The following is a 24,875-nucleotide window of genomic DNA, read 5'->3' on the forward strand; positions in this document are numbered from 1 at the left end:
AATAAATGTATGTAACATGATGGTTTGGGGTGAGAAATAACAAAAAAAGGCTTCACTGAGCTTTACAGATGACACACAATGGCTAACATGTTGGTGTGGATGACTTAGAAAAGATAATGAGATGTAAAACGAAACAATAAAGGAATCAAACAAAAATGAGAAATCATAATTTATTCAAAACTTGTGATTCATTCTTTACATAAACACAAGATCTCAGTTACAAAGCGTTGTCATACATTTGAAATTCAACTAAAATCAAATACCCAGTCGTGAAAAAAAGGAAACTTTGATTCAATAAATAAATAACAGAAATGTTTTCAAGCAAACTGCAGCAGGCTATACGTGGATTATCTTTAACATATCAAAAACACCGTGTCACCGGGTAAGATTTTACACTGCAATTTTACTGCAACGTCTCTGATTTCTGTCTTTTTTATTTGGTTTTCTTTTTTACAACTAGATTTCATAAAGTTCTTTGGGTTTTGTTTTTTTCCCCCTCTCTGAGGTTTAATATCGTGTAAGCAGATTGTGGCCTTTCTGATGCTTTAAAACACATCGAAGATGAATTCTGGACTCGGTTTTTTTGTGTGTCTGTGTGTTCATAAAGAAGCCAAAGTGCATTTTGGAGGCGACAAAGCTGTGAATTTGCCTTGGCATCCTCAGTTAGAGTCTGTGCTGAAAGATTGCCGTTTCGGACACAAACGATCCCAAAGCAATATCAATATCAATAAATTATCAATAAAGTTTGATCTTAAAAGGGGAGGCACTTCGCCTTCTTCTTGAACACAGCTTTAGAACAATTTTTAACCCTCGACATCATCAGTGTGATTTTTTTCCACCCAAAAAACTTAAATAAATTCATGATTGATACAAATTAAAACTCATATGCGAGTTTAGCTTTATTACAACCCTAACCCTTATACCAGAAGTTTCATAAACACTCCAGTTTCAAAAACTTTGAATTTTCTGGCAACTACTTCAAGGTTCAGTCTTTACCGGGTTAATGGGTCTGGCTGCACTATGATTTAAAATATAGTGAAACACGTTTTCTACTTTTCAACTGAAAATACAGACAGAGCACATCCCCACTGCTTTACCCATTTCAGCTGCCCTTTCCCTCTTTACACAGACTGTACTCTTACATCCAGCACAAGAGAAAACTCGATTATATTTTACAAAAAGCAGCATATCGCTAATAATTAAAAAAAAGACTGGTGCAAAAAAAGAAGTGGGGGGAGGTGTTACTACAAGCTCATCAAACCCCAAACAGGAAGAGTAATACGATTATATCATCAAAAGAAGCCAAGTCCACAAAGCTTTTTAGCTACTCTACCTGATAGCACAAAATATGTAGATTTTTGTCAGAAATTGACAAGAAAAACTAAACTGGTGGAATCAGCTTAGGCTAAAGAGCAAGTGTTCAGTCATTAAGGTTTAAGGTCGGCTTCCCAGTTCATCAGCACGGATGACTTTAAATTAAAGATTTACAGCGTACTGCTAACAAGCTGAAGCCACTTGTTCCACCTCAAAATGGGAGAAAAGAAAAAAATTATCCTTTAAGCGTTTGTTCTTCTAAACCCAACACCCACAACTGAGCAGGAGTCTGAGAGGACGGTTTGTATTGTAGACATTCACACAGAGACGGCCAGTCAACACATACCAACTGCTTAAAAAAAAAAAAAGAATAGTGCATTTACACTGTGGCAATACTGTGCAGAGAACAGTCAACGTTAGTGACAGTGTGCTAAAAATCGGCTCACCTTTTTATTTCTCCTGAGTCACTTTCTTCTAAAATATCATGAGGGAACTAAATGAAGGAATAAAAGGTAAGAAATGAGCCTCGGCCTGGTTGGCAATGAAAATTTGCTGACACAAGCCTCGAGTCAAACTGCTTTCGCTGCCAACTGTATCTCTACACCTCCTTCTTTCTCCAAGACTGCAGTTTAAACAGCACAGCAGCCACAGACAAGGACATACAATCAGTTGGGGAAGTGTTAGTTTGAGGGAAGTTTGAGTTTTCTTGAATTTATTTGAAGTTTTGACCAGTTTTCATATATTGTAATCATTTTGTGGTAATATGTAGGTTTTGAGATGTTTTGGAAGTTAAAAACAAACGTATTTTTTTCACCCTTTTCCATCATCTTGGAATTTTAGAGTTGGCTAGACTGGTAGATATCCAGTTTGCTCCAATTGAGTATAAAGAATATGATCAAATCTTCCCACTGGTGAAGGTGGAACCAGTTTGTTTTTAGCTGTTTGCACATCAAAAGAAAGGGAAACGTGGCTGATTATCTGCTTGTTGACTAGTCGGGTCTCTTTGGCTAAACTGAAGCTCCGTGCATTTAGTAAAACATGGCAAAAATCATGTTAAAGGTAAAAATAAGCTCTCAGGAGCTCTCTGTGCAACTGCACATTACTGACATCAATCTGCATTTCAGCAAAGACTGCAACGCATTAAAGGTCCCTGTCGATTTCAACCCTTTCTGGACCTGCACAGGAACCCTGTGTATTGATCTCCATCAGTCTTACACTCTGGTATTCGTCTCTTTCCCCTTCTCTGACCTTTGACCCTCTGTCCCAAACAGGGCCAGTCGTGCTGATATACAAAGTGCTCCTCAGAGTTCAACCTTGTCAGGCGGGAGGGGTGACACAAACACCACGCTCTCCTGCCGAGTGTAAACGAGACGTTGTCACAACGTTCTTTTAAAGTGTTTACACTGGCTGCGGATTTATGCAGCGCACGGCGTGCCATGTCCCGCCTGAGCGTCTCTAACCTAAACACAACCCTCCAGTGGAGCTGGCTTTGGCCCATGTATGGGACGAGTGTTTACCCCGCACCCATCAGTCTGACTGGTCCCAGGCGAAGCAGAGCTTTTGCTCCGCCAGGCAGCACTGGATGAGAGCTGGGACGATGCCCGATGGAAGATGAACAAGCTCTTAAACTTCCACGTGTAGGACGGCGGATTCTGGGAATGGATTAAATGAAGCGTTGTCCACTCAGCATTATCTTAAGTACCACTCCGTCACCCTCGTTTACACCCGAGTTCTTCTCTGATTATGCAGGAGGAACACCAGAGCGGTGGCAAAGACCGTAAACTAGGTCAGCTCATCAGACAGAGGCGGCTGGAGGCGTTACGGTAGGTTCACGCGGCACCCGCATGTGGCTGGACAGGAAGCCAGTTATGTGAGAAATTCACCAAAGAAGCAATCAGATTTTTGGATTTCATCACTACCAAGAGTTTTTATCTGAGGTTATTAGATACATCTGTCTGAAATTCTTCTATTTGATCCCTTTTCCCCCATGAATCAGTTCATTAAGATTACCTTTCACATCATTTAGATGTCAGAAATGTCAACGTGTCTTCAAAATGCTGCATAATAATGATAATTAGACAGAAAAAAATATTTATCGAATACTGTCAGCACCATTAATGGTTAGGGAATCAAATGTCATTATTTGTTTTCCATTCATTTATTAGAGGGATTAGCGAACTGGAAACATGAGGTTGGAGTCTTCTAGGGGGCATTTTCCTCACTCTATTTTAAGTTTTTAGGAAGCACCAATGAGCAAAATAATAATTAACTGCACCCCTGATCGAAATGTGCAGTTAGCATCGTTTCAAATTTCATTGAAAAGCTGATGCAGTGTGAACACAGAATGGGATATGTGGATAGGTAGCAGGACATATTTAATCATCTAAAATCATCACACAGCCCTGAGGAATCTTGTTTACATACTACGTACATTCATGGCTACAGTGCAAAGAACAAAAAAGGAAAAAAACAGACAGGACTAAAATTTAAAATTCATCCAAATTTGTTCAGAATTAAATTATACGGCAAATCGAAAACGTCACAACTCCGTTAAATTCTTAAAAATCCTCAGAAATAAATATGCAGTGTTATAAGAACCATAAAATTTGTGTGATAAGAAGGCCACTTTGCATTTAAACGATGACAACCACGACACAACTCATGAACTCATCTATCGCCTGAGCGGACGATTTCCAGACTAATTACTGCAAAATGAATCTCTTACTTTCCTAAACTTTGCCGTCCCCAGTATCGTTTGTTGGGTTTGCGTGCTTCGGTAGAAATCAACAAGGAACATTTAAAGCCTTAGCGACGGATAACGAAGGCTGCTCTGAGAGAGCGAACAAGCAAAACATCATAGCTGCTAAAACGCTACAACAACAACAACAACAACAACAACATCTCAATATCCAAACTGAAGGGCGAACACGAACCCAACGAAGGACCATTCGGGGACAGCCCGACTGACTTGTCACAGCAGCATCAGACGCATTTAATTGGTGGCTTCTGTCCCTACACTGATCCTACACAGTTTAAATCCATCTTTGCTGTTTTGTCTGATGACTTTAGGAGTACCTCGAATGTGCTATTAATGCATCTCAGTGCAACTTTGGCATTAAATAAAGAGCTACGAGTGAAGATCTATGAAGAGCTGCACTAAATGTACTTTTTCCCCATTTGTGAGTGCAAAATGTAAAGAAATTGCAGTACTATAGTTTTGGTTTTTATGGAAAAAGTTTGATGTCCTATCTAAGAAAAACCTAAATAGTTTTTAGCATATAATCGCTAGTAGCCCCTTTTTAAAATGGATTGTTTTAAACCTGTAATTTCAACATGTTTTGAGTATTTTTATGTTGTTTCCAATACCAATAACATCTTTGGTTGCAGCCACCGTTATAGCCAGCGATAAGCTACCTGCCCAAGTACAACTTTAAAAAAAACTTTACAAACAGGTATGAGGTGGATAAATAAAATATAAGAGGAAATAAAGTGAGCGGAATGACAGAAATGACAATGTTGACTGTGCAAAGTTCGGAAATGATCGCTCATTTCTCCGAGATGATGACATGAACGAACTGAAAGGCAAGACGGTTCACCTACAACTTTAAATAACACGTCTGATAACACATTTCCCAAACCATTTTTCCGATTAGCTTTCAATTCCATGTCACTGTGCTCCCTGCACTGATAAATACTGAAGTAAAACTACCACACATCTTACTTAATTTTTTAACATGACAGAAATTTAGTTTCTTGTTGAATTTGTACATTTTAAAAGGCAACAAGCCTTCTCTGAAGATTTCTTATTTTTTATTTTTAGGAGCTCAATTTATAGCAGAATTACATTTTCAGAAGAAGGCAGCTGTTACCTTGCGGTTCTCGACCTCTCCAGATCAACCTGGTGTCCAGAGTCCTCTATGACCAGATACCAGTCACAATGGAGAGTGCTCATTTTTTACAAACACTCGTGTCTCTGAAGCAAAATGAGTTAACTTTTGAGTGTGGCTGCCTGTTCCTTCTCTGCCTTCTCTTTGGCCTTTTCCTTCCCCATCAGCTTCTCCTCTTTCTGAAGCATCACCATGATGTCGGCCACCTGTGAGGTGGAGATGTCGATGTCCTCCTTATCGATCAGTTCCACTACCTGAAAAAAAACCCAACATTTTTTGTTTAAAACCACAGAATAGAAGACAACTGAAGTGGAGGATATACATGCACATAACAATACCCTCAACTTTTGATGATGCTTATAAAGCGCTTTTGTACTTATGGGAAAGACCAGAACGTTTTGGTGAGACTCAAACAAAGGGAAGTATTTTGGATGTAGAAATTACAGGATACTATGTTTTTGTATGTTGACACTATTTTGGACGCCTCCATCCTGTCCTGGTTTATAGCCTCCCATTAGTTTCCATTACATCTTTTAAAGGCTTGTATGATGAAATGGGCTGGAGATATTTTAGGTTAAACAGAAACATGCCATACATTTGAAATGTTTTTAACAAGCGAGACTCTTTGAGTTTGTTCATTTTAAAGCATATCAAACCTCTAGAAACACATTAAGACTGTGGTATGTTTTTTAAAAGCAAAAGTAAAAACTGTGTATAAAACATATGTATTTGGCAGTCAAGTTGGCAACATGACCACAGTAATGTTAAAAAAAAAAATCCCTCCAAACAGAAACTGCAGGCGCTGAAAAATCAAGCCAACAGTAGATACCAAAGAGTGCAGTTCTTCAAATGGCCACTAGAGGTTGGTATAATTTAGGAATCAGATGAATCTGTTTTTTTTGTTTGTTTATTTTATAAAAACTGCAGTTCCTTGTGGCATGCTGGATAGCAGCTCCAAGGCCAAAATCGGATCGATGATGACCCATTTTCCTCCTGCCAGTGATCAAAGTCGATCACACCTGCGCTTAAGGACTGATCAGGGAGTTACCTGGCCATGGATCCAAAATGCTAATTCAATAATCTCTTAGCAATTTAGCTTGGAATAGAATAGAATCCTTTAATTGTCCCACATGGGGAAATTTGGTTGTAACAGCAGCAAAAAAAAAAAAAAAAAAAAAAAACCAAAAAAAAAAAACATACAGAAACAGAACAGGACACAAAACAGAAACACACACAATTTTTACATATTTACATCCTGGACAATAGTTACCAAAACAGGGTACTGTACAGTTGTTCTTACACCGTGTTAGATAATGCTGAAAAATGCAGTTTGTCAACAAACTGCTCCTGTATGATTAGAAAGTGTTGGACCAACTTTACTAACACATGCTTTTATTTCAATTCGGCTCGACTACTGTAAGCACTGTATGTTGGAGTCAGCCAAGGATCTCTTGCACGTCTTCAGCTCGTTCAAAATGCTGCTGCCAGCCTCTTAACTGGCATGAACTGTCCTCTCTCCACTGGCTTCCTGTTCATAACAGAATTAATTTCAAAGTCCTAACGCTGGTTTATAAATGGTCTTGCTCCCCCCATACCTTTCCCAGTTACTTCAGCCTTATATTCCCGGACCCTTAGGTCAGCCAACCAGCTGCTGTTGATTGTCCCAAAATCTAGGCTAAAACATGGAGGAGAACGAGCCTTTTCAATTATGGCTCCTAAACTTTGGAATACGCTGCCTTTAAATATTAGACCGGCATCTTTGCTTCCTGTTTTTAAATTTTGAAAACTCACCTTTTTTCTATAGCGTTTAGACTGGTGTGAGTTGATATGTTTATTATGTGTTTATGTGAGTGTCAGTGTTTTTTTTAATCCCTTTGTTTCTGTACAGCACTTTGGGCAAACTTTCTGTTTTTAAATGTGCTATATGAATAAACTGGATTTGGATTTGAACTTTGGAATCAGAGAACTGACCCCAACCCACCGCATGATAAGGTGAGCCGTCATTTGCTGTGAAATCAGCCGCTGCTGAACTTCAACGGGTAACAAAGTGATGAGCATTCAGGCTGCAGCCTCCGTTTCTACCTGTTCATGTGTCTACAGTAGAATCACCGTGACGATCGCTTTAAAGTCTCTTTGTGTTGGTTTTAATCTTGTATTTGTGTTGTTGGCTTTGTGTTTATACTAGGATCTGGAACTCTAGCCTGCAGGCTTATATTGTTAAATAGTAATTATGAGACAGTTTCAGATCATTTTACAGAGTAACATGACATGAACATAACGAGTGTCTTTAACCTGGGTGTGATTCAGTATCGTACTGCATTACTTTAAAGAAAAGTGTTCTGTGCAATAATTATTTTTTGAGTAATGACCCCAACACTGATCACAACAAAGACGGGACATACCTCCAACATACACAAACATTTCAGCACTCAGCATTTTGCATGTATGTAATATTATTGATATGATATTGATAATGAAATCGAAATTGCTAAATTCTTATCATTTCCCATCCCTAACAACGTTCCTCATAGCAGATCAACTCACTTTAATGACGTCGTCGATGTCAATCTTCCCGTCCTTGTTGTCATCGAGAGCCTCGGCGATGCTCTGCAGCTTGTGCTCGGGAATGTTCTGGATCTGTCGCATGATGTTGATGAGCTCGTCGATGCTGACCAGGTTCTCCCTAAAGGTATAGAACAGACTGTATACAGGAAACGGTTACCAGGTTTGACGGGACGTAAAATGTGGTGGAGAAGTCTAGGGTCAACATGCTGCATTCAAGGTTCCCAAAAAATCAGCAAAAAAAACACACCAATCAAAAAAAAATTGGTGCAATTTGTCATAACGGCAGGATTAATTGAATTTGATTTAGTTAAACGCATTTATTCATGCTGAATGCAGCATATTTGTTTTAAACTAATTTCTTTAAGCTGCCCTATGATAGAAACAGAAGCTTACATGCCAAATAATGTCCAATACATCCTTTTTTTTAAGATTTTGGAGACTTTCGTACAGTCTGAACAAACATCAAACATTTCCAATCATTTTATTTTAATTAAATGTGATTTAATTCATTAAATAGGTTAAAAAAGAAAACAAAAAAAACAACAACATTTAGCACGTCTGAAGCACAGCAACCACATGTAGCGAGCAGAAATGGAAGCTGAGAGAGAATAAGATGAGAGCAGTGTTTGATCCTTTATTGCACTGTTTCAGCATCTGAAAAACCATGCTAGCATGTTACAAGCAAGCAAATGGCGGTTTACCCCAGTTTTGCTTACCTCTTGGCACCGCTATATTTAGCAAAGAATAATCTGTAAAATTTCAAATGAATTAGGGACTCAATTTAGTCAAAACGACCGAAAACGACATTAAAAAAGGTATTATTCACGTTTGAGGGGGGAAACCTTTTGTTCCCTTTGTTATCTCCACCACCATTTTACAGTAACACTAATGATGATGATGAAGATGAAGATGAAGATGGTGATGATGACGATGAAGATGATAAAGTTATCAATTACAAAGACAAGCTATGTTAGATACACTGATACATGTCATGAAGCGTTTGAGTCAATGATGCATAAGCAACATTTTGATGTTTTCATCCTGTTGTCATTGTGTTTACCTGCTGATATAAAGTATAAACATGTTACAAGTGTTGCTTTAAAAATCAAGGAAATGTAATCTGAAGAAGATCAAAGTACTAAAGGCCAGACTGTGCAGCTTAATTTGTTTAGCTTGATTTAACTGATGCGGACTCTACTAAAATCAACTTGTTTAACTTTTACAAACAGGAAAGATGTACTCTATCCCATCAGATATATGCTAACAGTGAGTCTGTCTATGCAGTCACAAGCCAACGCGAACGGCGCTCTTCATTAAAAGGTTGCTTGTGGATCCTTCACTTTCAAAAGCTTCATGGCTTTTACAGACAAGCACACACACGCAGCTGCAAAACCATCGAGCGGTCTAGTTCAACAGCAGTTGGAGCACATCGATCACTTTAGCCTCGCTAACTGATATTTTGCATATAAAAGGATGGATACAGATGTCAGTAGCCAATCTTTGTGTTGTATCAAGAGCTTTTGTTTGCTCTGAATATAAAATATTCAAAGAGTGATGAAGAGCTGAAAGACTTATAGTCTTTCTATAGAATGGTAAAATAACATTTTACTATGATTTATCTATTTAACCAAACCACAAGTGGGAATAAATAACTTAAAGTTATTCATTTCATAAGCCCTGTTGGCTGTTAATACGACTGAGGCGTCTCACTGTGGGGAACGCTCGGTCAGCATTGTCCTTAGAAGCTTCTATCAACACTCCAGCAGGGGCAGCCCTCTTTTTTTAAAAACAAATTAAATCATTTCTCATTCATTCAGCCTACCTGAGCAACCTACAATAGATAAACTGGGTCAGGCAGCTGTGGTGAGAGCTAGAGTGATCTTGCTAGTGTAGTGGTTAGCTCTTATGCTACTGAGCCATGTGGCAATAATGCAGTTAGCTTGGCCAGCTAGCTATTGTGCTAGGTACAAGGTGGCAGCTAACACGCTCCAAAGCCTAACTCTATGGCAAAGTCTAGTCTGTTAGGAAGATGTGAGCCAGTGACCAAGGTGTTAGCTTGCTCAGGTAGCGCATTAAGCTAGCACTCAGGTTAGCAAGAAGAATTTGAATGAAAGACAAAATGTGTCAAAGGGAACAGGATGGTTGTTATTTGACGCAAGTGTCACAGCTGCCAGTCTATACTGGCTGAACTAATGATGTAGAGCAAGGGTGTCAAATGTAATCGGCCCACCAAAGACGCCAATCTGGCCCAATAGATGTCTCTGGAAAATGTGAAGGGAGGGGTAAATTTTGGACGTTTAACTGTATTTTCACAAGTTTTGTGGCATTTTCTACTGATATAGACCACGCCCCCTGCCATTCATACTACACTACTAAACTACAGTAAATCAGAGATAGATGAACATGAAATGACACAAAGTTACCATTTTCACTATGTACTATAGAAATTTTGGATTTTTACAGTGAGTTTACTGCAACAAAAAATAAAAAATAGACACCGTGGATCAAGATCAAAGTGGGCTGTATGTGGCCCACCATGTAAAAGCATGTAGAGGCATCTGAGGACAAGACTGAGGGAGCGTTCTGCACAATAAGACACCAAAATGAAAAACAATTATAGAAACAAAATAAATAAACTGAAAAAATATAAGTATTAGTCATTAGTAAAATTGTTATTTTGAACTTCGGCATTAAGCCGGAATTTAAAATGGGTGCTTAGTAACAAAGCAGGTAAATAAATTTCTTAGATGTTGAATTATTCATCTGCAGGGCAAAACTATCATGACGCCAAGTTCCCTGAAATCAAAGAGTCCCCCAGTGAAAGCAGTTACACGTGACAGATCCAATTCTGTCTAATGCTATACGGCAGCTTCTCTCACTGAAGCTGTTATGGCTGCTGTTTTCTTACCCAACAGGTGGGGTGGATCCACTGTCCATCTGTCCATCCAGGATGACCTTGTCCTTCTCCAGCTCCAGGATGATCTTGTCAATGCGACCGATCATACGGTTCACCCTCTTGGAAAGCCGCTGGCTGGCCTTTGACTCCTCTATGGCCTTCTCCTGACCAGTCTTGGAGAGCTCCTTTTTTATCTCCTCCAGATCCTGGAAAACAGGGCACAGATGCAAATTTTGCACACACAAAAAAAAACGCCGAAACAACCACATAAAACAACTCATGAAAAGCCAAAGAAGTTGGAGCATTACAAATTAATACTCTATTTTGAGGTAAAACTGCTTAAAAAAAATTAGGCCTGATTGGCAATAAATCATTAAATTTGTCCATTGAAGCCAAAATAAGGCACCTCATTGTACTCCTGGACATCATCCTTCAGCTCTTCCAGCTCCTCCTTCTCCAGAGTCAGCAGTTTCTTCTGCTCCTTCAGCTTTGAGCAGGCATCACTCAGCAGGTCAATCTCTTCCTTGGTGATCTCCTCTGCCTGGAAGTTATAAAAAAAAAGAAAAGAAGAAAATATAAACATATGTTCTTTTAAATCAAGACAACCTAATCTGAAGTTCACAAAAAAGTTACTTTTTTAGATTGTGAATTATTACCACAGCCACGTGGTAGATGGGAGCAAGATGGGTGTATACCACTACATGAACCAGGTCAAACACTGTCTTCACTTAGCACGTATAACATGTGGATTTGATACAAAACAAACCCTAAAACAACTAAATATAAGTGGTAAAAGAGGGAAGCTGGCAGGCATAGTGGGATACTCCACATAAAAAAACAACTGTGGCACTACAAAGGTTGTTAGTTAAGGATGGAAATGTTACACGGCTTGAAGGACTGACGAGGGGAGGTCCGTGTAGACGTGGGCCAAACAGCATCTCTTTAAGAAATTTCAAAAATAAAAGTAATGAGTGGGAATTTCTATAAGTTAGAAAGTGCTGACAAATACTCACCACAGGTTATTAGCGCAATTTGGCCTAAATATATGGACGTTTGTATTTGCTGCTTTAAATTTTGTTTAAAAGAAAAGAAAAAATAAATTTCACATTCAGAAAATACAACTTCCTCCGAGTCTTTATAACAGGTCTGAAACTGGAATCTGTACGATTTTCATCCCAAAGCTGAACCTGCCCTCGCTACATTGTTGTTGCTCTCATCTGCAAGCACTAAGCAGTTACTGGTTTATGTCAGCATCAATGTTGTCATGAATTTGGAGGGTACTTCCTCTAACTCTGATTATGTTCTCAGTCTTGGGGGAAAAAAACATGCTAGTGCTGTTTAACCCACATCTGGATCTGCTCAGAGGAAGACCAGACACCATAGGTTCAGGGATAGAACAAGTATCAGGGATCATTTGGGAGGAGGTGTTAATAAAGCCAACCTGGAAACGCAGAAACCTCTGCCACTGCTCAAACTGCATGGTACAGAATGAAAAGGCAGCAGCAAGTGAGTGAAAAAAAAAAAAAAAAAAAAAAAAAAAAAACATCAGGATATGATACAATCAATGTAAATCTCTTCTGTTGTCTGAAATTAAAGCTCCAGGTAAAGGAAACTATACAACATGATATTACGTGTAGTAGAAAACTGGATGTGTGCAGCACATGAGGCAGGTTTAGAGGGTTAAACTGAAAAGCTTTATTAGAATTCTGACTTTAAGTCAAATATTATATAAATGCATAAAAATATTAAACATGTAACAGAATAAATAAAATAAATGTTATCATCTATTACTAACTTTACCTTGAGTCCCTCTATAATGGGTGCGGTGTCCTTCAGTGTCTCTGAATCGGCTGCCTTTTCGGCTTTAGATGAAGCTGGCTCTGCCTCACTGCGCTTCATCCTCTCTGCTTGAAGCTCTGGTTCACCCTCCTGCAGAAAACAGAGCATGGTTCAAACCCTATAGCAACACCTACAGAAACAACACTACAAACGACTGCAGGAAGCCTTCAGCTTTAAGGGAGATGTGTCCTTGTTGCAGTAGTTAGGGTTAGGCAGTTAGTTTTTCTTGTGAGAAACTTGCAGATTTAGAGTTAATCCAATCATGTGGAATAATACAGAAACCTTTTGATTTCTCTAAGCTGAAGCTTCAATGAAAAACAAAGAGCACATCATTCTACCTGAAAACTCACGACTGTGTAGCAAAAGCATGGCCTCTAAGGCTTGGTCAGACTCTTTTAAGGTCTTTTGGTAATAATAACTTTATCTTAAACTGGCTCATAAAGTCTGTCAGTTTGTTGGCACTGGTATCAAAGACTTAAATAGCACCTGGCCTAAACACTGAACAGACATCATACAGAGTCAGTACCCTGGCAGCCTTCTCTGCAGCATCAGCCAGCCTCTCCATCTCTCGGTCCTTGTTGTCCTGCCGTATGGCTGCCTCCTCCTGAAGCATGGTCTCCAGTTTGGTCTTGTTATCCACTTTGGAGAGCTCCAACTCCGCCGCCATTAACTGGGCCTCTTTGGTCTGGAAAAGCAAGCAGAGGGCAGGATATTCGCCTGTATTCCAGTATTGACCGAGGCTGCGTGTTGAGCTTAAAGTACTGCCTGCAACTTTATATCCCAGCTCTGTACTGTTTACATACCACCATTTCAGGAAGTGTTTGCAGCGTGGTTTTCAGCTGGTCTGCAGGAGACAGGGTATCTGGGAGGTACATGGCTCGAGACAAAAGCAGCAGAGAGGTGGGGATCTGCTGGTTGAGATGCAGCTCCAACCACTACCAGAGTCAAACACAACATTACAGAGGTTGTTACAAATATGCAGTCAAACATACATCTTAAGAGTTTCACCCCTGATGCCATTCCTGAAGTCTCCAGACGGTCAAACCTCTACTTTATTTTTACAGTGAATAATGAAAAATGCCCCCATCTGTCTGCTGTTGTCGTTACCTGGCCGAGTTGTTCTCTTAGTCGTTCTTCTGTGACTCCCAGAGATCTCATCCCTCTGACACGACACGCTGCCTGCACTTCGTTCACATTCAGGCTTTCCACCCCCTCCTCTGCTATCAGCTGATAAACACAGAGAAAAGGTCACACAGAGTCAGCGGCCAGTGTCACTGCATTCACCCGGGTGCTGCCGTGTGCTCAGACATAAAACAACAGGTTTATTTTTCCTTTTAACCACAGAGATTCGTACCTTGTCGTCTGCGCGGATGGCCCTCAGCTTCATGATGAGCTGGAAGCGGAGGAAGTTGTTGGTCCCAATTGACTGGAGCTCCAGGAGACGACAGAGCGCCACGAGCTGAGGTCGAGTCAGGTTGTCCAGCGTCAACTCGTCCTCAAACAGTTTGGAGAACTTTATGATCTGCTCATTACTGGGACGCTCCCCAGAGTCCCGGATCTATAGTAATGAGAAGATCAGGGCTTGTATGAAGTTTAAATGAGACCAGGTTTACATGCAAAAGATGTACTGCTGTTCTCCCGTGCAAAGAATAATCCATGAAATGAATATAGTCAGTGAAAGCATGTAGTAACAAGAAAATACGGAAGAAATACTTAAATTTCCACTATAAACGCTCTTAATGGTAATCAACTGGTCACAACTCTGTTTTAAATAAAAATAAATTAATATTTTCACCACCAGAGAGCAGCAATGAGCTTTTTATTCTCCTCATTTCACACCGCTCGGTGTTAGAAAGCCGACCTTTTGGAAGAAGGTGGAGAATTCCTCCGTCACGTCGCCTTTTGCTGCCTTATTCCTCAGAGCGATCTCCTCAATGGTGTCCTGCAAGAACTTGGCCATCTCCAGTTTGACCCTCAGCTCCTTTTTCAACCTCTCCTCCTAAAAAGCAAGAGGTTACAAATTCAGTTTGCTTAAAAGCACTACAGTAAATCCCACTCAAATGATGTTAGCACTGATGGTGAGACATATGAGGACCAACACAGTCTGAATCTCTACAGTCCGCTTGCGTTCAAGGCTGGAACGGATAGTTGAATCCACAGCAGACAAACTGTTTCAAACGTTTTTTTGTCAAATACAATTTTGATGACTGGAAACAGCTTCTAAAAGAAAAGTTTTCTTTATCACACAGGACAGAACGCAGGGTACCTCCACCAAGGAGGTCATGTTTTTGTAAGTGTGGGTTTTACTGTCTGTGAACAAACTTGAAAAGTTTTGAATGGATTGTGATAAAACTTTGTAGAGGTAGCTCACATCCACCCAGGTGTTCACTGTCAACTAATGATTCATTAGGGGAAAATTGTCTCATAACTTAGACACTGTGATCCTTACCAGTGGTTTTTATTGCCAACATATAGAAACTACTTTATAAAGACTTAAAATATCAAGTCAAGACCTGGTCAAGCTCAACAGATTGGTCAAAGTGATAAAAATGTCATATAGGGCTATTTAAGACTGTTACTGTCATAGTCTAGATTAGATAACCGTCTAAATAACAACTTAAGTACATGTATAATATTCCTGAATAATACAACTACATATGACATACAGTTCCAATCACAATATTTAGCAAACCCAGCATCGTGGAGCTAAAAATAAATACAATAAATAAATAATCAACCACCCATTTCTACTTACCTTCTTTGTCTGTGTCTCAAAGGTGGACGGCAGCATGTTGGGGAAGAGTTTCAGAGCCACAGGAAGCAGGAACTCCATGAAGGGAACGATGATAAACACCAGGAAGGGAAGAAGTCTGAAGACATCAGCACATGTTCTGAGAAACTGAAAGGAAATTTAAAAAAAGGAAATAATATCAGCAAATGGGACAGATCTGTGTAAACTGATGGAATCTTTAAGTGAGACTATGAGCATCTATGTTAGCACTCCCGTTTGGATTTTCAAAAAAGAGCCGTTGTCTCATTAGGATCCACGTGGGAGCCCATAGTATCATTTTGTGTTGCTGCAATGATGCATGCATGATTTTTTTACCATTGAGATTTGATGTGTTTTTAAAGTGTTCTCATATTTTTTTAAGCTTTTTCTTTCTTTTCTTTTCTTTTTTTTTTTTTTAAACATGGATGGGTACAGGAAAAAAAGTGCCATTCATTCCCACCATTGTAGTTCATATCTGCCACCAGCAGAGGGCAGCAGCAATGCACAAACTGTGAAAATGTTGATTTCATCTTTTATTCTCTCCTTACAATCGCCCCTCTAATAAGTTTCAAAAGTCAGCACTTCCTCTATACATCCCCCGTCCACCGAATTCACTCACACAGTATTTGCATGGAGCCATAGAGCAAAGGGAACATTTGGCCTCACAAGGCTCTAAAACTGTCCATTTGATCCAACAGGAAGCACATTTGTTCAGCGCAGACCCGAACAATCCCGAGAGCACAGAAGCACTTGGCCAACACTGGCTGACTTCATTGTACGGCTGTCCAAACGTGGCTCGCTGACCATCCAGGACACAATTCCAGCGAGCCGTCTACAGAAACAGCACAGAGGGGAAAAGGCCAAAAACACGAGTCCTCCTTTCTCCGCTCTTCCCACCTGCATGTCAGTGGGCCAGTAGGGTGAAGGATTTAGGCCAGCCCGAGTGAAAAGGCCTTTGTCTGCAGGCCCATTGACATGTATATCATCTCCCAGAGTTCCACATCAAAGAAGGGAGGAGGGGGTGAGACACGTTCAAATGGAGGGAGCCTTAAATGGGAGGCCTGGGTATTGTAAGGGAATATGAAAGGAGGAGATTAAGGAGGCAAAGCCAGTCCAGGTTAGATGAATGGCATGTAGACGGGTTTGGGACGTGAACTCTGAGGGAGCCTGCTCCATTTGAAAAGGTGCAGATGGGGTCATAGTGTGGGCTTAATGGGGGGAAGCTGCGGTCATCCTCTGCACTGACCTGCGACCATTAGCATTCCACTGAGGCTTTATATCCCAGCTGCTTTAACATAATCACAATGAAGTCAGTTAATGAATGTGTATACTGTAGGGCTCAGTGCTACGGTGTATGACGCATACATATCTCTGAATTTGAATATTAAAGAAGCGACTTAAAAAAAAAAAAAGATTGGTCTTCACTTAAGAGTTTTGTAAAACAGGTTACATCACATCATTTCACAGAATGACACACCCTACTGAACTTCTGTGTAAGTGGATATTGAGAAACATGTCGTAAAATGACTCTGCAGCGACGGCTGTAAAATCTCTGCATGTCCATAACTTTCTCCAGCACGCTTTAACACGAATAATCAAATAATAATGAATCTGAGTCACAGTTTCATCTGAATTTACAATCAAGTGTAACAAGGCAAATGGGTCATTTCGTTTTTTTAAATGGGAATTTTCAACAAAATTAAAATAAATGTATAATGGCAGATTCCCAAATATCAGTTTAAGGGTTTCTTTTAAGTTGGACATAAAGCAGTGAGTGAAATGTGAATTTGGCCAGATATTAAAATAAGAACATGGAAGGATTCCCAGACAAGATCTCATTACATCACAGTTAATACCTTTGTATCAAATCTATGTCTAGGTGTGTTGTAACCACAAACCCCTCTAATACCCTGCCACATAGCCTCTGCTGTTACCCGATGTGCACCTCCCTGGAAATGTATCAACACATCTCATAACACAGGCCGCAACTTTTGTGATTGGCCTACGTTTGATTCCCGTTTTTGAATTAATCAGTGAGAGAATAACAATCACCACATTTCATGGATGTCAGCAAATTCCTGGGGGAACATAGCCAAAGCTATCAAACTGAACGTGAAGGAATACACAGAGTGGAAAAACCTGAAGAAAATACGTTTGCCTGACCGCAACAAAGAGCTGGGTCGCCGTCGGCCACTTGCGTAGGCTACGTTGCTCTACAAAGATTCCCTGCAGAAGTCTAAATCAGTCACTAAGAAGCATTTGCAACTCGCCAATTGTGTCACCTAAATCTGCACCATCCTGTGCTGCTGGATTGGAGGTAACAGTACATAAGTGTGAACTGAGCTGACCTGCCCACCTTCCTTGAAATGACACCTGTGTGTGCCAGAACCTTTGGCAGATTACCGAACCGGGCTTCAGTCCAGACAGCGAATCGCGCTGCCGTGGATTCCGAGCAGCTTGTCTCATCAGAAATATGCAAGTATTTGCATTACTTCACACAAATCCTACATTTTTCATGCAGTATACTCGTGAAGTCATTTTAATAACTGGAATATATTCTGTATTAAAACAAAACTGTGTAAATAATCAAATTTATCATATTTTTAATACCATGTCCTGTTGCAGAGAATTTATCAACAACAGCTGCGTTAGGAATTTGTTGTGAAAGTCACAACAAAATGAGAGATGTAGGCTGAGTGCAGAGATGGGATGAATCTGGTACGCGAGGTAAAGCTTCTTCCTGAAGAGCTTTAATGAAAAGGCACAATCTCCCCGGCGCCTGATGAGTAAACACAGCGTGCGGCCCGTTTCCATAATTGATCCCATTAGGATTGAGAGGCTATGGATAAAACGGTATAGAACAAGATGTCTGAGCTGTCAGGCTTGAATCGCTGCTCAGTCGTCGCTGATCTCTTAAACTCACGTCGGTTATCCTCAGTGGAAACTCTGAGCCGGACTAGAAAAAGAATCGTTTCCTTTCACTGGAAGCACTAAAAACTTTCATTTACTTGTTACTGAGCAACGTTTGAACGCTTCTTCATATTCTGCTGTTAATGATCCTGAGCTCTGTAGCTCTGTTACTACTGATACACCTGATCATGAGGCAGGAGAAACCTTTAAAACACGAGCCTCTTTTTAGCATTATCTAAATAAGCTTACATTAGCTGTGTTAGTGGGCTCAATTCACATTCTTGAAACTGACATTACTGTGTTAAAGACAAGCTAAAGCTTGTTCCAGGTGAAAAAAGGAAACTGTTTGCTGACTGGAGGTTGGCATTAATTCTTGCTCTGGGCTACAGAAAGAAGGCATATTTCAATGTGGAAATGCTGGATCTTGTAGCTTCTACAAACAATTTTTCATTTAATAAACACACTTTTGTGCTACTCTGAGTTTGGTATAAATTAAAAAGATCTTAGGCTTAAATATTTACTCTCAGGGGCTGGAAACTAAACTGCAGCAGCCCACACACACACACACACACACACACACACACACACACACACACACACACACACACACACAGAGGTGTGTGTGTGTGTTACCAGTGCAGAGACAGAGAGAGCAATCACCAGGGAAAACCCTTCCTTTCACCTACATTTTTGTTCACTAACTGAAACAAAGTATAGCCTGCTCTGGGATTCTGGTATGACTGTGTAGTACAAATGTAATCTTCACTTCACTTTTATAGATTTGGTAATGTCTTCTCATATCTGTGACATATGGCATACATTCCAGGCATTAAATCTGCTCATTCCAGCAGAAATCAGCAGGTTTTTACATTTCTGCATGACCGCGAAAGAATTACATGCTTTATGTGAATGTTTGAGAAAAAAAAAAAAAAAAAAAAAAAGGTCAGTGAGCCCACTTTCAAACTATTTCCAATGATCACACTGAAATCTTTTGCAAGGTTTTAAAAGAACATTCATTCCTGAAAAACTATTAAAGATTAAATGTTCGCTGCCCTTTCTTACCATTAAACTAAATCAGGATCTGTAATTCGGGACAGATACATTAAAAAAATGTCTAATTTAAAAATGTAAACCCCAACCAGCACCAGACGCTGCAGCAGACAAAGCCTGGCAGCACCCAAAGCAGTAACAATCTCTCCACAACGTAGCTTCTACAGAAATGACAATGTCTTGCAGCCACACTGTGCAACACTCACCTGTCTCCTCTCACGGCGAGACAGGGGATGTCCGTTCAGCACCCTCCAGAACATCCGCCCAGCAATGGTGGTATCGATCCAAAGCAGCCTGAAGCCATGGTAGTAGTGCTTGATTTCATCTACAACCCGCTGTCGGAGCGTCCTTCGGACAGGCTCTGCGTCCAGTGTCGGGCTGTACACCGGCCCTCCTTCCTCCAGCTTCTTCTTCTTATCCTTTAACGAACGCAGCGACTTCTCCACCTTGGAGTCATCCCATCTCCTCCTCGTGGTATGTATCCACCTGACACCAGCGATGTCTCGCGGTCGTGCTATCGTCCATTGGGGCCCCGCTCCGACCGCAGGGTACAGTGAAGAGGAAGCCCCCGACGCAAAAGCGCAGTAGAGCCGCTGTGTGTCTGAGCTCTGACAGGGACCCACAAATTCATCTGACACGGGCAAGGAAGGACCGAACGAAGAGACCTGAGCCAAGCTGCCGAGTCGGAGCCCATCAGGTCTGAGGACACAGAGCAAAGAGTTTCAGGACCCAAAGTTTATATCAAGTCTTGGACAAAATATAAAGCAGCATTTGAAATGGATGACTTCCTATAAAAAAGGAATAGAGTGTAATTTACAGGGAGGCACAAAAAAAACAAAATTAAAATAGAATTTCACCTGAACATGCTGACAGATCTTAATTTGCATATCATACAACACATTTTGGATCATTTGGTTTAATTGCCTTACTTTTGACTGGAAAGTGTGAAGGCTGTGCAGCTGAAATAGGAACCCTCCTGTAATTTCCCTGTAAGAAAGAAGAAAATACGATTAAAGCAGGTGTGTCCTTGGGGGGGAAAAAAGCCTTCGGACGGACACACACACGCACAGACACACACACGCACAGACACACACACGCACACACAGTGTATATTGGTTTTATGAACGTCCCAGAAGCAAATCAGCACCTGCTCATCGGCAGTTATCTGTAGCTCCAACGCATTTATGCAGATTTTCTTAATAAACTGATAATCATACTAGCAAAAACACACTGTGCTTAAAACTAGTCATGCAATAACATCAATCATCAAACGTTGTGTCCTTTGCAATCGCCTGTTCAGGAATACCCATAAAAGTCAATTCACCTTGAGGTTGCCCTTTTATTATTTTGGGGGACGCTTTAGTATATACATAAAAAGTTAGTTTTTGCTATGGCCACATGTTTTGTTTTGTTTTGAAATATTCTGCTCTTATGTATTTGTCTGTACAGAACCGCCTTGAAGTCGCTCAGTCTTCTGTAAATATCTTTCCACTGATCTTTCTTGGGTGGCTAATTATTCACACCCTCAGCGAGGCCCACAGCAGGGTTCACAGACCACTACAGTGATATGCATGCAGCTAGAAGGTGGAGTGGTGAGACACTTCTAACCAATCACACCAGAGCCGAGGGCTCGGTCACGCCCCTTTTCTAGCTCTCACATGGCCGGCTGGAGTGAGCCCAGCATGGCCCAGCTGAACATGAGGCTGTGGCCTGCAGCCAGGAGGACAGAGAGTTTACTGGAACAGTTTCACCTTTGTGGCTTAGCAGTCATCTACAGTAGCACAGAGAGAAAACCCTGGAAATACAGTGGACAACTCAACTCTCCAGCATGTCCCCAGGCTACACAGCACTGCTGTCTTTTCCGTGTTCGAATCCCCCTGGGGGTTTTATGGTTTTGGTTTCACATTCAAACACTGCAAATACAATGAAATTCATTCTCCAAAAATTAGTCGAAAGAAATAAAAAGACACAAACAGAGCTTTCTATTCCAGGTTTCTCTTACTTATGATGACGATATGAAATTGTGTACTTTCAGATAATTTGCTTTTTCCTTTCATTTTTGTTTTTGTGGTGATGTGATCGCAGACAGTTGCATAGCTGCATACTGTAAAATCCTTATTAAAGCAGAAGTAAGAAAACTGCTGATAGAAGCTTTCCTGCATTAACTGTAGGAATAAACCTTCATTAAGCCTGGGCTGTTAGTTAAAATGAATAGAATATGGTGAAGTTAGGACATGTTAGGACATGTTACACTAAAGTAACCAATCATGAAACCATAACCTGGGAATAACAATATATTGAATATTGATTTGTTCAATCAAAAGGTGTGAGGCCAACTGATTGGTTGACTGGTTTACCAACTGGATCGTCCGAAAAGAAAAATCAGGGAAACTATAAGAAGATTTACATCACCGCCTCTATATTCCAAGGACGATGCTTAGAGACTAATCCTGGCCACATTGATCCGGCTCATTCAGTTTCAAAGCCAAAGGATAATTAGCGAATTAACAAATATATCGATACCGGAAACCATGACCAGAAACTCTGATTGGAGTGATGACAAATGGGAGGCCACAAAGCTTTTCACACATATAAGAACTTTACAGAGATGCTATAGAAGCAACACAAGCGCAGCAAGACAGAAACAAATTGCACCAATCCCAACCGGTTCCCCCCACCAAAAGGCCACAGCCATGGTTAGTCAACACTGTTTAAGTCCATCCATCTAATTTTGTTTACACTGAATACACCCCCCCCCCCCCTTTATGCACATGTTGCTGAGACAACCAATCCAACAACTGCTGTGAAGAACTGAAAGATACATGCTCAAACAAATCTGAAACTAAATCTTAATGCACATTTAGAGAACAGGAGTCTGCTGTCATTCTTTAGAGCGACAGCAGACTGTGTGCAAACAAAACCGAAGTTTGAAACATAGAGTTGAAATGCTCGACCCTCTGATTATACAGTACCCACAAAAATGTAAATATTCAATCACAGTGAATGCTAGTGCAGAGATAATGAACACTGGCATTGTGTAAATGTGTAAATCAATAACAGTGTACGTGTACCTCACTATCTTTGTCTATGACGGTCACAAAGGACTGCAGGCTGGTCAATGCTCAGCCATCACAGCACGACAGAAAGCTCAATCTGCAGCTCCAGGTCACTATTACTACAGATCTTAAACTTGAAAGATTTTCAGAACTCTACTTATTAATACGTAGATTCAACCATACTACAGGAATACTCCTGTACTCATTTTCACACATGATTAGACAGGAATATCAGTTGTCTCAGGTGAGGTTATAAAAGGCACTGACCTTTCTTCATGGAAAACAATTTGTCTGATAATCTGGGCCTAAAGCCAAGAGCACAGTCTCAGTCAGTCCATCGCAGACAGGCAAATCCCCATTATGACCCCCTCATCTATTTATACCCCCAGGCTCAGTGCAATGAGGAAAAACATCACCTTAACTTCAGACATGATATTGATTCTGTAGCATAAACCTGTAACATCTCTAATGCCTGCTGTGGTACACCTATTAACTTTAAAGCCACAAGCACACAGACATATCAGCTGCTATGATTCCTTTAATATTATATTAGTCCTAAAAGCGATTTCATTACATTGAATTTCTTTAATTTATAAACTTGTGAGATGAAATATCTTATTTTAGAAGCATCTATGTGACTAAGTCTCAGTACACTAATTGGTGCACTTTTCATGTCTTTGTTGAATACATTTAGAATCACAGAGCACAGGCTGGGAAAAGGAAGTAAACCAGTATGCTAGAAACATCTGCGATTTGAGGATGTGAGATTAAAACTGCAGCAGCAGACGGTCTCTGCTCTCTGCAGACATCGCTTTGCAAACTTGCTTTAAAAAATGCTTTAGGACCTGATTATTATTCTACAACAAACCAGAGACCACGCTCCCTGGAAATACCAGACAAAACATTGACAAATGCCAACATTTCGCAGTTGAATCAAGAAATCCCAGAAACGCTGATGAACTGAAACACCAACTACAGGAAGGTTGTTGCTACTACTAAAAGGTCAAAAGTTCACTTGTGTCCACCAGTCTGCCTCTTGAGTGTTTATTCATGGAAATACACGGGAAAGCTAAACTGTGTGTGTGTTATTAGTTTGCCAGACTGTGTTTGTGTATCATTTCACTAGGAGAAACATCAGACCACATTTCATAATTGATCATGACAAAAGTCTTGGTAATTCTGAAGGGGTCACAGTTTTTTTTCTTGCAACTTTAAGGGGACATTGCATTTTGCATATTGCAGTATTGGGGCATTAGTGTCCTCTATACTGTAAAAAAAAAAACCATTATAGCTAAACAGTCACGATGCCTTGGATTTTATATTCAAAAAGATTAAAAAAGGAGAGCTAGAATGACATAATCGATTATAGCAAAATCTATCCCAAACAGAAAATGCAATCGTCATATTACCCACCTCAAATTAATCAACCACAGAAAACTAGTCAATGCTGATTTTACTCATAATCAGCTGTATAAAACTGACTATTTGCTATTTTCATCTGCCAAATCACTCTGCGGCTTCAAAGTTGTGAAATATTGAGCAAGGCTAAAACAAACTGGCCTCAATCGTGAAAGTAAAGCAAGACACTTGAATCAACTACGTGAAATCAGCATAACACACAACGGAAATATAGTCTCATGTATCCACAGATCCTACTTCTTTTGTTCTTCCTAGGTGCTGACTAATCACTAGGGAACTAGGGTACCATAGCAACGAGCATCTGCTCAAACGTGTGTGTGTGTGTGTGTGTGTGTGTGTGTGTGTGTGTGTGTGTGTGTGTGTGTGTGTGTGTGTGTGTGTGTGTGTGTGTGTGTGTGTGTAACCAGGTTGCCTTCAGATAACCAAGTTAAAAAAAATTATATTGCCAGGTTGTCCTCAGATAACCTAAACCCTTGGTTACGCTTCGCTTCGAGTGTATCACTCCGATACTTCCATCGCCGTGATACACTCTCGGTGCAATTTATTCTTACAGACTCGTTTCAAATCGGTAGCTTAAAAGAATGAATGAGCGCCCGGAGTGTGATGAGTCGTCAGGTGTTTATTCCTGAAACCGGGGCCAGGACCACCTACCCTATGTAAAGGACCCTTCTAGATGCTAATATCAACAAGCTAATTGTTAGCGTTATTTGGTCAACACTAGCAGAGTAAACAGCAAGCTAGGCAGTAACAAACCAACACAGAAACCTTACCTTTGCCTTTCCTGAATTCATTCTTTAGGGATCGAGACGTTTTCATTAAAGGTGCCCGAGATCTTGTAAACAGGATTAACGCCATGCTTTCAGTATGCAAGTGGTTATCTTCACCTTAAGTTAGAAGGTAGCTATCGGGTTAGCGAGCTACTGCTTTTTCGAGAAGTCGAAACGGAAAGGCCTCTAACTTGGTACATATAACTGACAATTCCTTAGATCGATTTAACAAGCCAGGCCGCATATATAACTGCAGATGGGAAAATTTAGCTCCATGTCATGCCTTCCCTGTTACGCATATGACAGCTAGCCGGGCCAGGGTTCCATAATGACGTCAAACCGTGCGGCAGCGATTAAAAAAAGCAGCTTCCGGTGACTTTATCAAATAAAAGCCTCCATTTC

The 24,875-nt window shown here is 40.4% G+C and overlaps 1 protein-coding gene across 3 annotated transcripts; it reads right to left on the reverse strand.

Annotated features, from left to right (window-relative positions):
* Window positions 1–493: 493 nt before the first annotated feature.
* letm1 (leucine zipper-EF-hand containing transmembrane protein 1) lies at window positions 494–24,834 on the reverse strand. Of its 3 annotated transcripts, XM_040041737.1 has the most exons (15): window positions 24,477–24,834; window positions 20,161–20,218; window positions 19,438–19,930; window positions 15,257–15,400; window positions 14,363–14,500; window positions 13,856–14,059; window positions 13,609–13,728; window positions 13,305–13,436; window positions 13,028–13,186; window positions 12,463–12,591; window positions 11,069–11,203; window positions 10,675–10,868; window positions 8,483–8,515; window positions 7,746–7,902; window positions 494–5,455 (listed from the first exon to the last, which is right to left on the reverse strand). In XM_040041737.1, the coding sequence occupies exons 1-15, from the start codon at window positions 24,559–24,561 to the stop codon at window positions 5,303–5,305; spliced, it is 2,334 nt and encodes a 777-aa protein (XP_039897671.1). In that variant the 5' UTR covers window positions 24,562–24,834; the 3' UTR covers window positions 494–5,302. The 3 variants fall into 3 exon arrangements, with proteins under 3 accessions (XP_039897671.1, XP_039897674.1, XP_039897673.1); XM_040041740.1 differs by lacking the exon at window positions 8,483–8,515 and having other exon boundaries at window positions 7,746–7,884; window positions 24,477–24,833; XM_040041739.1 differs by lacking the exon at window positions 8,483–8,515 and having other exon boundaries at window positions 24,477–24,832.
* Window positions 24,835–24,875: the final 41 nt, after the last annotated feature.

Source organism: Simochromis diagramma, unplaced genomic scaffold, assembly GCF_900408965.1.
Source record: "Simochromis diagramma unplaced genomic scaffold, fSimDia1.1 OVJJ01000304.1, whole genome shotgun sequence".
Classification (NCBI taxonomy): Eukaryota; Metazoa; Chordata; class Actinopteri; order Cichliformes; family Cichlidae; genus Simochromis; species Simochromis diagramma.

Coding starts and splice junctions, on each gene's coding strand:
- letm1 (XM_040041737.1), bottom strand. CDS start 24,561: ATGGCGTTAATCCTGTTTACAAGATCTCGGGCACCTTTAATGAAAACG. Junction 14,060..14,362: donor TCTCCACCTTCTTCCAAAAG/GTCGGCTTTCTA, acceptor TCATTACTATAG/ATCCGGGACTCTGGGGAGCG. Junction 7,903..8,482: donor AAATATAGCGGTGCCAAGAG/GTAAGCAAAACT, acceptor TCCTGTATACAG/TCTGTTCTATACCTTTAGGG.